Source organism: Anser brachyrhynchus (genome assembly GCF_964034855.1).
Source record: "Anser brachyrhynchus genome assembly, chromosome: 11".
NCBI classification, from domain to species: Eukaryota; Metazoa; Chordata; class Aves; order Anseriformes; family Anatidae; genus Anser; species Anser brachyrhynchus.
In genome coordinates, this window is record NC_137706.1 from 3,180,316 (window position 1) to 3,196,436 (window position 16,121).

The 16,121-nt window shown below is 34.2% G+C and overlaps 2 protein-coding genes across 13 annotated transcripts in view; both read left to right on the forward strand.

The window, feature by feature from the left end:
* Positions 1–6,664, forward strand: part of LOC308200935 (protein unc-13 homolog A-like) — a gene marked incomplete at its 5' end in the record, with an annotated part of 58,649 nt that extends 51,985 nt beyond the window's left edge. For 9 of the 12 annotated variants that reach the window (XM_080607535.1, XM_080607545.1, XM_080607538.1 and 6 more), the window contains one exon: positions 5,171–6,664. In XM_080607535.1, coding sequence (XP_080463661.1) covers positions 5,171–5,395 — 225 coding nt within the window. In that variant the 3' untranslated portion in view covers positions 5,396–6,664. The other 3 variants (XM_080607551.1, XM_080607544.1, XR_013955947.1) reach the window with 2 other exon arrangements.
* The window catches only part of UNC13C (unc-13 homolog C), a 171,259-nt gene that overhangs the window by 2,721 nt on the left and 152,417 nt on the right, over positions 1–16,121 (forward strand). The window contains exon 2 of the mRNA XM_080607553.1: positions 6,671–9,920. Coding sequence (XP_080463679.1) covers positions 6,956–9,920 — 2,965 coding nt within the window. The 5' untranslated portion in view covers positions 6,671–6,955. The remainder of the gene's footprint in view (positions 1–6,670; positions 9,921–16,121) is intronic.

Consider the following 16,121-nt stretch of genomic DNA (forward strand, 5'->3'; position numbering starts at 1 on the left):
ATTGACTTAGTGTAAACATGGTCCAAATCTCCATGGCAGTCTCTGTCCAGATGGAATCTAATTCAGGGTAGAGAATTGCCCATCCCAGGGCTCAGGCCAGATCAATTAGAGGATTAAAATTCTATACCTGTGAAGAAGCGGAGGGATTTTATTATTATTATTATTATTTTGATGTAATAATTACAGATTGTTAGTATTGTACGAGACTTTGAATGTACATTCAGTATACTGTAAGCATATATATATGTATATATCTGCATATGTGTTAAGCTTTACCGTAAATTAAATCTCTTTGGCTTTCAGGGTATAATGCTGCAAAGAAAACTTCTAATCAAAAATACAGGCAAATCTAATGAGAGACCTGACACTTGGTGAAATCCATGTTGATGCTTTCTCTTTTTCAAAAATATTAAGTAGTTCTGATTATTCTGAATACTGTACAGTAAATCTTTTGTATATTTGAGGTAATGTGAAATAACATTCATGTGATATTCTAACTCACTGAAGCTAATATGCCTTGTACTGAGTTGGTAATACAATTATCCTCATATTCTTACTAAATAACATCTTTATCTTGAGGTTTTCTATTCCTTCTGTAGATCACATTTAAATAGGAACAAGTTATTAAGTGGAATTGTCTGTAATTCTTAGCACCTTTTGAGGTGAGAGTATTGACTAAAAGCAAGTTCATGTAGGACAACATAATGTTGTACATACAGCTGTGAGAAGGGGAAAGAAGATTCTCAGGGTCACTATTGTTTTTTGTCTTTTTATACTACATTGTCTTTTTTTTAAGTTGGAGTAACAACTAGAAGCATAAAAGAAAAGTTTGTACAATTAACCAGATAATATTGAAGCTGTGTTCCAAATCACGTGTAGTCTACTTCTTAACCCTTGTGTGCATTATACATAAATATTCAACTACGCTATCCTAAACTATCTTCTGCTCTCCAAATGAAAAGCACATTTTAACTTTAGGAATCTGTTCATTAACTTTTTACATTTAAATATCAATTACCATATTGCATTAATCCCTTCTTTTTGTTTGCAGACTTAGTTAAGGTCATTTTCTTGTCCTTTAAGGATGAATTGCTTCAAATGTGATTTTTATGTTTGCAATATAAATACTATACCACAAATTTGTTCCTAGAGAAAGAAATAGTGTTCTAAATGTCTTCAACAATTACGTTAGCAGTTCATAAATAATTTGTTGGCAACTTTAACCTTACAGTTACTGTAAGATTACTTCTCAGAGAAATGCAAATATGAATTTACACAAGGTATGGAGAACAGTTTAACTTAACATATGTTTATATATTGAAAAACTAGTGTCTTTTTTTTTTTTTACCAGCTTATTTCTTCAGTAATAGTTGAGCAAAAACATCTTTGAATTTGCAGAAAAATCCTTTATTTCCACGTTGTTATCATAGCAGCAGGGAAGCACCAGAGGAGACATCTGTCTCCAAAAAAAATTGCTCATCCTGTCAAGCTGAGAATTTACATTTTCTTCTAAATTGTTCTGATATGCTACTACATATTATGAAGTAGTTTAATTGCTAAATAACTGTTAAACTGCTGAATTAATTCACTAATATGCAAAACTATATTTATTCCTTTTTCAGAAACTGTTGTAATCACAGTAAGCCAAAGTCAGTTTTAAGCATGTGCCATACTTGCATCTATTGTTATCCTTAAAATCTATTATGTTATATACTGAAAGAAGTAATAGCTAGAGTGACCAGTGTCTCGTTGTATGGCTGTTAAATATTTAGATGGGATTCCATAGTCTATTTGACCATATGTATGAGTTCTTCAGAAGGCCTTGTAGGTTTAAAAATAAGCAGGTGGTGTGCTTTTTGGATGGAAGTTTGAAATAGCAGTTTGGTGTTAGTTGTATTGGTAACATGCTCTATAAATAGAAAAGTAACATTTAATGGTGGTTAGATACATTAATACCAGGATCCATAAAGAAATGTCACTTGATAAATAAGCAAATATAGTGAACTTTCCAAATAGTATTAAAGGACAATAGGGCTAGCTTTTCAGCCAAATGGAGAAAGTGCCACTCTTGGCTGTTAATGGTATTAGAACATTAAAAAGTAAATTTCCTAGATTACAAGTAATGTTCACAGAAGGATGCTGTAAAGCTTCAAGCCAAGATATACGGCATATGTCATGACTCCTGTGGCTCCTTTCTGCTACTTTCCTTTCTGCCCCATTAAGACTGATGTTGCCATTAAGATTGATATTGTCCAAGAGTCTATTTTTTTTTTCAGTAGTAGTATAAGAGAATCAAATCTGCATCCAGCTGAAGCATAGATTTAGTGTTCTGATGAATGATTTAGTGCCCATATGAATGATTGATGGGGGGGTGTGGGGGTCTAGGCAAAAGTCTGCTGTTTTACCTGAGAATTTTCTGGAAAAGAGAGTAATTATCCAAAGAGGAAGCAGAACTACTTTGCTGTCATTGTGCTTCTCTTTGCCAGGGTCTGCAGGCATGTCAGTTATATAATGTGCAGTATTAACATCAGTATAATATTATCTTGGGAGATTCACCAATAACACCAATCAAAAATGTCAGTATTTAAGAAGAATACAAAAATAATTTAAGAATATAAAGCAACAAATAATTGTTTCAAATTAATCTTACAAATCATCATCTGAGACAATTATCGGTTTAATGTCATGGTTAGAGTAAATTAATGAAATAATCCAGAGTATAAAAATGTTTATGTAACTTTCACCTAACAGACGTAAATACAGTGATGGAAGTACAGTTATGTGAGGATAACTTTACTCACAGGTGACTAAGACTAGTAAAAGACCATACTTGAAAAATCTGTAGATCTGAATTACAGTTATTCTGTTATTGAATCCTCGTGTTTCTGGTAGTAACTGAATATCTTAACCTCACTTTCTGTGGGTACAAAGAATTGTTTTGTTTGTGTAATGTCTGTAATTAATTCATTTCTGTGAAGCATTTTGCATATATCAGATGTTGCTGCCTATAGGTAGTACTGACTGCTTTGGCAGTATTGCAGAGTGGTATTACTGCAGACAAGGGCTTTTTGGTTTTGTTTTGGTTTCCCCTACTGTCTTGGTGTTATGAAAACAAACTGCCACATGCATCTTTAAAGAGGGAAAATGACCATTAGCATCATCTTCTTCCCTGCCCCCTTCCAATATACACAGGCCCCTTGTAGCTGACTAATAGCGTAAAGGTTAAGCAGAGCTATGGTTCTGCATATTGCTTGCTTTTTGGGGGTGTGGGGGGATGACATTCTGAATCCAAAAATTCAAAGGGTTACCTCTGAATGGAAAAGGGATGCTGCTCTACAGTTTCATTTACTGGAATCCAGCAGAAGGGTCAGCAGTGATCTACCTATTCATTTTAAATAAATTATTTTTGTAAAATGGTGGTTCTGTTTTCTTTTTTTTTCCTTTATAAGAGTAGAGGGTTGGACTTCATAAAATGGAAAGAATTAGAACCTATAATCTATAGAATTATAATCCATAATGATAATTTATAATCTGTCTGGTGTTCAGATTCGCGACTATATACACAACTTCTTGCCTTCTTTAAAAAGAAGTTATTTTGTTATTTTTGTTATTTTGACCTTCCCCCTGCCCTTCTTCTACCTGATATATTAGTTTTAGATTTGGGAATAAGATCCTCTATACCTGATGTTTTCAGATGAAGAGTTGTATTTTGACAATGCTTTGTTATTGACAGCATTCTTAAAATCAAACAATTTCCTGTTCACAATCAAGTTGAATGACAAAAGCCTAATGTCAGACCTGCTAAGGGGAAAAAATTGAAGAAAGTGTCATTGTTCTTTTTTTTAACAGAAGGAACCCATTAATGACTTATTTCTAATTTTATACACTTTCCAGTTTCCTGCTCTATAGCCATCTAGCACAGAGTCTGTTACTTTACTGCTGTAAACTAAATATCTGAACTTGAATCCATGTGTTTAGAATGCTTTAACCCATCTGTGGCTATATTATATAAATTAGTTTAATAAGCAAACAGAATAAGAAATAAAAATTATGGTGTCATGCTGGCTCATTAGGAGACCTGGATAAAACCAGAAGATTACTGAGTGATTGCCTGGAGATCTTTCAAACAATTCTTAGTCTTACATGCTTCACAGAAGACTGTTCCTTATTTCTTAGAGTTTTAACCTACACTAGTATGCTTCCATTTTAAATTAGTGTATTAATCTTTACCCAAAACAAAAAAGCAACAAGCTATAATGACTCAAATTTGATTCAACCTGTGGAGAAACAGTTTTGGAAAACCAGTAGTTGACAGAGCAAAGATAAGTTGTAAACTGATCGTATGACTAATATAGCTGAGATCAAATATAACTCGCATGAGAGAACATAAATCTGCTCTATTTAGCAGATCTGTGTGTTTGACAGTACAATTTTTAATTTCCTACAGTGTTGTCAGAAACTGGGTTTAAATGGAGTAATGAATTTGTAGCTATTTATAGTATTTTCAATTATCTCTGAAAAAGAGCATAGGTCAGGCATTGGATAAAAAAAGAAATTATGGATGGCTATGAAAGCAAGATTCTTCTACAAAGGAGTTATTAAACCTTATTTAAAGTGAATAAAATATTCCAGATTCCAATGATAACCTTATTATTTCTAGATGTTTTCTAGCCCAAGAGAATAAACAAGACTTCTAGCTTGTTTATACATTGTTGGTTTGAAATCTTTTCAATGAGAAGAATGTCCAAGTCACCTGAGTGAAGTTGATATAAGAGGCCACTTAAAAACTATGGGTTTTCTGGGAAGAGAAGGCAGGCAGTCTCTTCAAATTTTTGTTCAATAAATGGTTACAAAAATTCAGTTTTATAGCTGAATATTTATCAAGTGTTTCATCTTGAAACATGCCTTTAATAGAGAAAAGTGTTCCAGGGTGGATCCATCCTCTGCTAACAATATGAAAACTAGTCAGCATTGACTCTAGTGAGTGAGAGTTTTGTAATATGCTGAGTTTCTATTTGCATGCCTTGAAAATTGCATGCAGCCGCATTGAGCACTCTTTTCTTCCAAACATTACTTGCTCTTAATTGACTTCTCATACTCTGAATTCAGACAAAGATATTTTTAGCATACATGGATCAGCACAGAATTGGTAATATTTTTTTCTTTCCAGTTTATTTTCCACAGATATTTTACCCCTAATAAAACAGGCAGCAACTTTGGGAAGGATGAAAAATATATTCTTGTGTTTGTTCTTGGTCAGCACCCAGTTTTGTTACAAACTGGAAAAGAAATGTCTGCTTACATCATCTGTTCCAGAACTCCAGTAGCCAACCAGGCTTTTGCCAGCTTTGTTTGGGCTCTGTTAAACTTGGTGCCTTTTGCTTCTGTTGTATGAATGTTACTTGTTTGCTGATATCGACTATAACGTAAGTAATAGTAAGCTCGATGAAGACATTTCTCATAATGAAAAGACCATGCTTTGAGGTGTGTGAGGAGATAATGTTTCATGCATGACCATGCTGTTTGCAGGCCAGAAGGACAATTCATATCTCTTAGCCCTCTTATGTTACCTCAGAGTAAGTTTTAATGTTCACGTAGCCTGTATCTAAATAAACTTCTTATTCTGCCAAAGAATTTTTAGATGGTTTATAGACTGAATTGGTCATTTTAAGAACTAACTTGTTGGATTTTTCTGAGCTATTTGTCTTGTTTCTACCCTTCAGCTATGAGACTGAATGATATGCTGTCAAAAAAAAAAAAGGCATCCATTTGTCTTTAAAATGTATTAACTATGTTTCATACGGAATAAATGTTTCTGTTACTGAAAATAAGCTTCCAGGTACTTCTTGGAATCTTTTCTTACACTTCTTCAGATCAAATTGTTTTACTGTTGTAATGCCATCTGCTTTTCTTCTAAGACTTGTAAATCATGTTTATTTCTCTTACCTGTTACGTGTATTTTTTTCCTGTGTCCAGAACAACGTAAAACTTAATTTGGGTGAGATTGTTCTATCAGTTGCCATTATCATTATCCATTTATTTTCTGTAGTGTGTTTTTTTTTTTGGGGTGGGGGGTGGGGGGTGGATTTACTGTTCGTTTTTTTCCCCCTCACCTTTTTAAAGAACAAAAACCTCAAAGATGCACACTTCAAGTCCTGGCTTACCATGGCATGTATTAGTCTGGTATAAAGACAAGACATTTATTTCTCAAAATATGTCACATGTATACTCCCATATAAGATTAAAAAACAGTAATTAATTCATACAATGCTAGTTCGCACTGAATTCCACCTTGTTCCAAAATATAAAACGAGAGAGACATTTCTACTTTCTATTTTACTAGCTAGGAACAACTTGTTAACCTGACGGTTTTTGCCTACTACTGTACTTCTATGGATCTGAATTGAATTATCATTACTCTGAAAGAAATCAAACAACTTTAATACCAAAACTCAGGGAATCACTGTACTATGTTAATGTTTGTGAATGTATCTAATTCTTTTATTTTTAAAAGTATTTGTCCAGAACTACTTTCAGCTTCAATAATTTTAAAAAGTTCTGCTCGGACAAGTATGAGGAAAATATAAATAAGTACGTCCATTGTAACACAACTAACATAACAGTTAAACACTGTTTGGCAGCAACAGTAACACCATTCCCTCCTTTTTAGACACTTCAAGAAGCCATGCGCAAGAGAGTGAGATTTTACAAGACATACAAAAGACCTTCGGGATTTGGTTTCTAACAAGCAGATGTGGCATTCTTAGTTGCATTTTTGTTGTCTGGTTGGTTGGATGGTTGGTTTTTCCTGTCAAATGCTACCAGAGCATCACTAGTTTACATATCTAGAGTCTCTGTTGATTAAATATTGGCTGATGATCCTGTTGGAGATACAACTATTTGTCTGGAGCAAAAATTGTGTTTTGTGGAAACAGGTTAATATAAATTACACTCTATGGTTTCTGCCCATCTAAAGAGCCTGATCTCATCTTATATATATAAGATTTGCAAAGGAATGTTTACAAAGAAATTGGGAAATAGTGCAAAAAGGAAACAGAGTTGTCAGAGCAAAAAGGATCAAGACTTAACTCAGATTGGACAAACAAAGAATCCAAAATTTTCAAATGCTTTAAAAAGCACTGTTAAAAAGATTTCCAAGTGTCCATCTGCTCACAACTTATCAACTGAAGAAGAGGAAAGTAACAGAGAATTTTCACTTTCCCCAACATTCAGTTACAGAGTTGCTATTGCCAATGGACTGCAAAAGCCTATTTTTGTAACAAACAATAACAATGAAGATATAGTTCAAGATCTGTCTTCAAATAATAGTTCGTATTCTGAATCATTAAGCGAAGTAAGAACTAATAGCAAGAAAAACAAGTATTTATCACACACAATGCCTGTGGGACGCAACAGAAAGAGTTTAAGCAGCCTTGCACCATCTGATGGAAGTTCTGATGGAGAACGCACTTTACACACACTAAAGCTGGGAGCTTTGCGAAAACTAAGGAAATGGAAGAAGAGCCAAGAATGTGTCTCATCAGACTCAGAACTAAGTACATGGAAGAAAACATGGGGTTTAAGAAGTAAATCTCTAGACAGAACTGGTCATCACCAGAAATCAAATACTCTTGAACCTGGCTTCAGTTCAACAGGTTGTATTAGTCAAACCCATGATGTTATGGAAATGATCTTTAAAGAACTTCAGGGAATAAGTCAAATTGAAACTGAACTTTCTGAATTAAGAGGGCATGTAAATGCCCTGAAACAATCAATTGATGAAATTTCTAGTAGTGTGGAAGTGGTACAAAATGAAATTGAACAATTGAGAACTGGATTTGTACAGTCCAGAAGAGAAACTCGAGACATACATGACTACATTAAGCAGATAGGCCATCCGGGAAACAAAGCAAGTCTTAGGTTTCTAAATGTGCCTGAAGAAAGGCTTGAAAAAACTGAAAACATAGTTTACAAAATATTAATAGATAAAATGGGGTTCTCAGAGGCACAAAGCACTATTAAAATTGAGTTTGCCCAAAGACTGGGGCAACAAAGAGACAGTCCAAATGCAAAGCCAAGACCTGTTCTTGTTTACTTTGAGTCATCACAACAGAGAGATTTGATTTTAAAAAAGTCTTATAAACTTAAGGGAAGTGGCATTGGAATTTCTACAGACATTTTTTCCCATGACATAAAAGATAAAAAAGAAAGAGGAATGCCTTCTTCACAGACATATGAGAGTATGGATATGAAGCTTTTAACAATGGAGACAAAAACTAAAATGCATGATTGGGAGTCACCTGACAGTGATAAAGACTTGGAATCGGATATAAACAAGAACAGTTGCGCAAAGTTATCTAAATCAGCACTTCAAATAAAAGCAGGCACGACAAAGGGGAGTACTGAGTCCCCAGATACTAAAGACTTTAATAGAACTGGTGATAATAATACCTTTGCAAACAGAAGAAATTATGACAATCAGTCACCAGAATTTGACAACATGGAAAAGCAACCAAAGGCCTATTATTCAGACATGACTCCTCTATGGCATTTGCAGAATGACTTTGCAACACCAAAACTTAGCCGTTCAGAGTCTGATTTCTCAAAACTGTGTCAGTCCTACTCTGAGGATTTTTCAGAAAATCAGTATTTTAACAGAACGAATGGCAGTTCACTGTTGTCTTCCTCAGATCGAGAACTTTGGCAGCGAAGGCAAGAAGATTCTGCCAACTGGTATGGCAGTTCCCAGGAACAGACTTTTGTCCAAGATACCCAACAGGACCCAGAGCAAAATGAAGTAGAGAACACAGAAAATGTTGACAGTGGAGTAAGCAATGGAATAATGTGTGCATCTAGAGACAGAAGCCACTATAGCGATTCTCAGCTTTCTTTACATGATGATCTTTCACCATGGAAAGACTGGAATCAGTTGGAACAAGGGGCAGATTTGGGCCTAGACTCATCCACCCAAGAGGGTTTTGTGTATGACATGAGCAGTCCTTCAGATCAACAGACAGATTTTGGAAAGTGTCAAAGTTCTGATCTCCAGTATGATACTGAAAGCTATGATTTTACCCTTGATGGAACTTCTCCATCATGTCCGGGCCTTGACAGTGAATCACAAAGTCAGTGGACTGGTCAATACGATGATTATCAGGAAACAAATTCTAACTCCTCTTATCAGAATCAAAACAGATTGCCTATGATGTACCGAAGTCAGAGTGAACTACCAAGTGATGATTCAGAAGAAGCACCTCCTAAATCATGGCATAGCCGATTAAGCATAGACCTTTCTGATAAGACTTTCAGCTTTCCTAAATTTGGATCTACACTTCAACGTGCTAAGTCAGCATTAGAAGTAGTGTGGAATAAAAGTACACAAAGTTTAAGTGGGTATGAAGACAGTGGATCATCTTTCATGGGAAGGTTTAGGACTTTATCTCAGTCTACTGCAAATGAATCAAGCACAACACTTGATTCTGATGTTTATGCTGAGCCTTATTACTATAAAGTAGAGTATGAGGAAGACTTAATTGAACCACCCGGTGAGAATGAAACAGACTATGTTGAAGTAATGGAACAAGTCCTTGCTAAACTAGAAAATAGAACTAATAGTAGTGAAACGAGTGAGCAGGTACAAGAATATGAACTGGGACAGCCTTCATGCAGAACTCCTTATGCAGTACTTCCAGAGGAGCAATATGATGGACAGTTTGACAGTTTAGTCAGTGAAGAGATATTGGAAGTTGAAATTGGCATGGCTGCTCATATAGAAGTAAAGGAAGATGAAAATCAGAATGTCCCAGAGATGTTTACTGAAACTCCAAAGAAGAAAATAATAAGACCGTCATTCAAAGAAGCTGCTTTAAAAGCATACAAGAAACGAATGAATGACTTGGAAGAGAAGATCCTTTCTGGAGGTAATTTTGTTTTATTTTTTTAATATTGTCTTTTAAGCAAAACATTGTTCTCAGGATCAGAAACAGTACCTTAATTTCTGTCTGCTCGTGCTTCCTTTGAATTTGGTGACAAAGTCTGCTTATTTCTGGGTTTGTTCATAGGGTGAAATAGTCCCATGGAAATCAAAAGGCTAAAATTTTACAAGTGTTTTGAAGGAATTTTCTGGGTATGTCTAAATAGAAGTTTACAAGCAATTGTGGTGCTTTGAATTTATTACTTAAAAATTAAATTTTGCAAGACGTAAACACTTATTAAAAAGAACTAAACTGAGTTATTCTTAGTTTCCTTGGTATACTTGTAATCATAAGAGCAATGCAGAATGTTCAGATAGTAGTGTTTCCTTTAACAGTTTCCAAGGCATGATTGATTCTATATTCATCCTGATAAGCAGTGTTCTGCATCCTGTATGCAGCCCATAACTTATTACAGACTTGTGAGAGTGCAAGTCTAAACTGACTTAAATTTTGTCCTTAGCTGTACTGACAATAAGCCTTTAAATGAGTGGTCAGTCCTCAATGTAAATAAATAAATAAATAAATGGGGCAGGGGAAATAGGAAGGTAGTGTAAGGGGTAACATCTATGTATAAGGAGGTGGGGGAAGAAAGAGTTCCCGTATTAGCAGACTTCAAAGCAGGCAATCATATATATATGTTAAAATCTTTAGCAATACACAAAAATAGTGATTTTCAATATTAATCTACGCTGTAATTTTAAAGTAATAAAATTGCTTGTTTTTTTAATTGGGATCACATAATTACCATAGCTAGCCAGATGGTAATTGTCACCTTGCAGATGGTAATTGTCACCTTTACTGAATCTTTGCTTTCTTTATCTACATTGCAAAAATAATCATCAGATACATTCATTTTAAAGATGAAGAATTGTGCCTTTAGCTAAAGAATGTATTAGTAGTAATTAGTGTCCAAATCTTGAGCTACTATGAGGTTTCTTTTGTACATGGACAAGCACTTTTATAATAAACTTATAGTCAAATTGAAAGTGTGTTCCACAAACAATTGTTAATATGATAGTCTGTATTAAATTTTATTTTTATATTCAGATAATGACACTAGGTTGTAGATTTGTGTTTTGCAGATATATTTCTACAGTGCTGTGTTAGACACTAGATGATATATATATGAAAAATCATCTAGCTATAGCTAGTATTTTCATCGATTTTTCATTAATTTTACGAGGTATTGTGGGGTAGGGGGAACAGCCTTTGTACTTAGTCACTGTTCTACAATAGGAACATAAATATCTGAGGATCTAATCAAAGAAAGCACGCAGGAAAAATGCAAGCTAGTGCATGTTGCTTCAAATATTTGAAGTCTATGTCTTAGTGTATGTTATCAGATAACATACTGTAACTAGAAAATGAAAATTATGAAGTTACATCTCATGTGATCAGTCCTTTTAAATTCCTTTAATCCAGCAGGTAAAAAACATCCTTCAGTCTCTTAGTCCATAGACATTCTTTTTTCTTCTGAACTACTAACACGTTTCTTATACTATAATTGCAGATAAGCCAACCAAAGTCTAGTTTATGAAAGTGCATTGTTAGATGTAGATTACGGGTCATAAAGTGTTTTCATGGTTAGATGATGTCATACTAGGACATCCGCATTCATTTTCAATGAAATAAAGAGAGAAGGGTATACAGTAAAAGGTTAAAGGGAATTTACGTACAAACAGCTACAACGGTACTTCTTAGATTATCCTGACAATGGCATGCATTAATTTTTGAGTAGCAGTTCTGTTTTCTCTTCACACTTTTTTTTTCCACTCAACGCAGGAGGAGATGTGTTCCACATAGATACTCTGCCTCATTAGTCACTAATTGGTTTGTTAAAAGTACCTTCAGGTCCTATAGTATGCCTGGCTATGCTTATTAACAACATAGTTTTCATGTTTTACGTCCAGTGGATGAATGTGATATTTTACCTTTTAATGTCTGCAGGACACCTAAGAATTCTTTAAACTAAAATGTTTAAAACACTCAAAATATTTCTCATAACTGTAGTAATCTACTAAAATAATACATTACTTGAACTCTGCCTTCTGCTGAGTGACATGCAGCATTATTACAGTAAAATCTTTCTTGATTCTGCCTTCAGTGAGCAGGATAGCTTATAGGCTGTCTATTCACAGATGATGGGATCCACAAATGAAATCTCCACCCTAGGAGAGCTCAAAAGCTCTCTGGACATGGTCCTGGGCAAGCTATTTTTCGTGACTCTATTTGAGCAGGTTTGTTAGACAAGTTGACCTTCAGAGGTCCCTTACAACCTCAACTATTTTGTGATTTAAATAATAATAATAAATTTTTGGAACACTTTATATGAAGTCTTCGAAGAAGTACCTCTTAATGTCAGTTTGTCCTCTAAAAGACAACATGTTTAACTTTGGTTTACTACTTGAATTGTAAAGAAATTTTGTTTTGTTATACAAAACATTTTGCAAGATCTTAAGGGAGTTTTACAAAACACACAAACTGTACACTTTGTAGCCTTTAAGTTTTCACACTATGGCCCCCTTCTTTACATGTGGATTCATGCATGTCTAGAGAATACTAAATTTATTAAGCAAATAATAGTTTGGGGTATTATATCTTTGTAATTTGCAGGAGCAATAATATCTTTAAGGAAAAGTGACAAATAGCTGATTTAGATTTTACATTACTCTTTATGAAAGGCTTTCTGACACTTACCACTTTGATTCATAGTCATTTTCTGTCTTATTATCTGTGTATGGAAAAGTGCTTGCTGCAGGTCAAGTTCCCTGAATTCATCTTAATTGTATAACCATAGCATCACCTATTTTTTAGTGAATTGTTTAATCTGTCCGTGTAGGCAGGAAAGGGTAGTAAGCAATCTGGCCAATCAGAGACATGGCCAGATAATACAGTAGTGTTGTTTCTCCAATCTAGTACAAAAGAAAAGTATCAAATGCGGCTATTTTCATTCTAGTAATACATGAGGTAAAGTTATTGAATCTTTGTTACACAAATAATGTATCAGTGTGAAAGAGCCTTGTTGGATAACCTTATTCTCTAGTTGGAAAGAAAAAATATTCTATGGGCTGATTGCTTATGTATTATTTGTTACATCAGGTTTTTGGAGACACACTGGAGTGAGAGTAATAGAATATGTGGATGAGTGGAGATATGACCAATATACAAGTAATCCTTGGATTTAAAATTCTGTAAGGACATAGAGGCATTGTAATGATACATGTATATTAATGGAAAGACTGATGACTTTTATAGAAAAAAATAGAGAAATTTTAGTCAGTGGTTTGCTTCATAATCAAGAAAGACTTTTACCCTCTTATTTATTGTTCCAGTCCTCACTTGTTAATTTCTCTCTTTCTAGATTTTGCCCTATTGGCTTCTTCCATTCCATGCCCATCTTATTCTCCTTATCTTTTGCAGGTGCCTTAGAATAAGTTTCTCTCCTGATGAAACTATCACTCTGGGTAAGCTTCCAGAGGTGCATGCACTCTTGTGAGTTGCTTTTAATGATAATTAAAGACTTCCATCTGTGAAGGATAGTTTACAATCAATAGCTTCATGATCTTGTTGAAGAAGATTTTGCTGATCATTTGGTGACTGAACAGATTTTAAAAATCTTTTGGTCTGGAGTTTCTGCCACAGAGTAACCTGTTTGATTGTCTATGGTTTCAAGATAGCTGAACTCATCTTACTCTATGAATACACACACTCGGTGGCAAGTCAGATTACAGGGGCCAGGTATGGGATCTGTGTTAAACAATGGATGAAAGTTGCTTTCCTTCTTGTTCTATAGGAAGAGATTTGTATTACATTTTGTGGTGTCTGACTGGAGAACAGAACTCTCAGAGACCAGGATCAGTAAAAACATCGTTTTTTATAAGTATGAAGGAGGAAAATGTGATGCTAACTTTTGAAACCAAACCAACCAGTAATGCATTACTGTGTGCCCCTTGCAGTGTGTTCATTGTGATCCAGATTAAGGAAAGTTGTCAGCAATATATTACTTACATTATTACTTACATATATTCCAAACTCTGTCTAGTCCCACTATGCTGTTTTGAAACAGGGATATACTTTGTTATTTTGATTGCATTTTTAGCCACTTTTTTTTTTTTCTCTAGCAACTGTTTTCTGGAACTGTACGCATCAGGTTATTTTCTCAAATAGCATAAGCTTTAGAAAATAGTCTAGCCTTGTCTCAAAGTACTGTCTTTTGTTTCTTTTGAATCTTACCTCCATCATGTATTTTTAATATATTTGTGTAGGTACATATATTTATTAGTTAACTATATATAACTATACTTAATTTTATTGTACCATTTTTGTTGTATGAATATGAATCTTAGATTTGGACTTGAAAATATCAGTGCTGTGTTCCAGATGAAAATCAGTTGATCTACAATTGTTCAGTCATTTTATACCCATTCAGGTGGAAACAGTAAAAACAGTTGTCTTGGTCACAGCGCTGCATATTTGTTGGTGGTAATTGTAAGGGAGGAAATAGAAACCTGTTGAAAGATTAGATTTTTTTTAAATATTGAAGAATTTTCCTACAGACAAACTAAATTAGATGTGCTGGGAAGTTGTCTCTAAGCAAGCAGCAATGCTTTTAGAAAGGAATGAAAGGTGGGTGTATGTCCCATCTTATTTCTTGATTGCTTGAGGTAACTGTTGACTGGTTAAAATACAGTTAATTATTTGCGGTTTTTGTATGCTATTCTTACGGAAAAAAAAAATCTTAGGAAGCTGGTGTAGATTGGGTAGGGGAAGGTTGTCTAGTGAGATGGCAGAATTCTGGTTTGGTATATAAAATGCTACAGTAATTAATGATAATAGAACTTGTTTATCAGCATGTTTTATGCCAAAAGGAGACGTTAATTCATTGGTTTACCAGCAAGAACAACTTAATGCAAGTCAATCTTTTTCATACCGCAGTATAAAAACAGTTGTCAATAATGGTAGTTTCTTCCCATTTTACTTAGTCTTCTGTTGCCATAAAAAAAGTAATAGTTTGTAGAGTTTGTAGTCCTCTGAGAAGCCCCCTTTAGAAGGCACAAAGCATAGTTGTGGATGGCTACAAGTTTCCTTCAAGTTTAGCATCAACTTTATACTAAACAGTGTATTAACAGTGATTTTTTTTTATTTTTTTTTTTAATATATCCTCTTCTCAACATTCTAACATCAGGCATAGACTAAGTGGGAAAAAAATCTTAGTGAATGAATGCAAGTAGTCTTTGTATGATCAAGAAAGAATAGTCCAGACAGGAATATTTTCAGTTAATATTAATAAAAGCTAATAGCAGTACCAAACTCAGGTTTTCTATTTTGTCTCAAAATGTTAAAGAAAAGTAATTAGTGAAGAAAAGAAAATGTTTTGTTTTTATTTTCTACCATATGCCTAATCGATTTATTCCTTTTACCTGGAATGATGAAAAACTGAAGTAACATAAGGGCTGATTGTATGTTCTCTGTGGCTGATATAGTTGATCTAAAAAGAAGTAACCAGAAGTATGAAGTATACAGAGCTGGATTTGGGGACATAACTCAACATAACATAATTCATCATAACATACTTCAACATAACAATTCATCTATTGTTCTCTTCATATGTAAACAATATAAACAGGTAGATTACAGAGACTTTTCAGCAGTATAAATACCCTTTCACATTCTCTTCAGAAGGTGGTGACAGTGGAACAGATGTACTATGTAAACAGGCTTGGTAAGAAATTAATACACTTGCTTTTGATTTGAATAGATTCATTGCACTGAGGAAACGAGATTTATAGCAAGTTATGGAATCTATTCTTTAAAAACCTGTTTAATATCTCTTTCAGAAAATATAACAGTGTTCTTATGGCAGACTGTATTTACTTCTGTAATTACAGGCTTTATGTTTCACTGAAATCCTTGGATTGTAATAATGCATCTCTTTGAAATAAAGGATAGTAACCAAACTGAGGTTGAAAAATGTAGTTTAGCATCATAACCCCTACTGAATCAGTGTGCATTATGTCAGGAAAATATGTGTTGCAATTACACTTAGTCTGGGAATCCAAAAAAAAATTTTGCTAACTTTCTCTTGGATAGCTGTATCTGTTCTTTAACCATCGATAAAACACATAGAACAAACAAACAAAAAACACA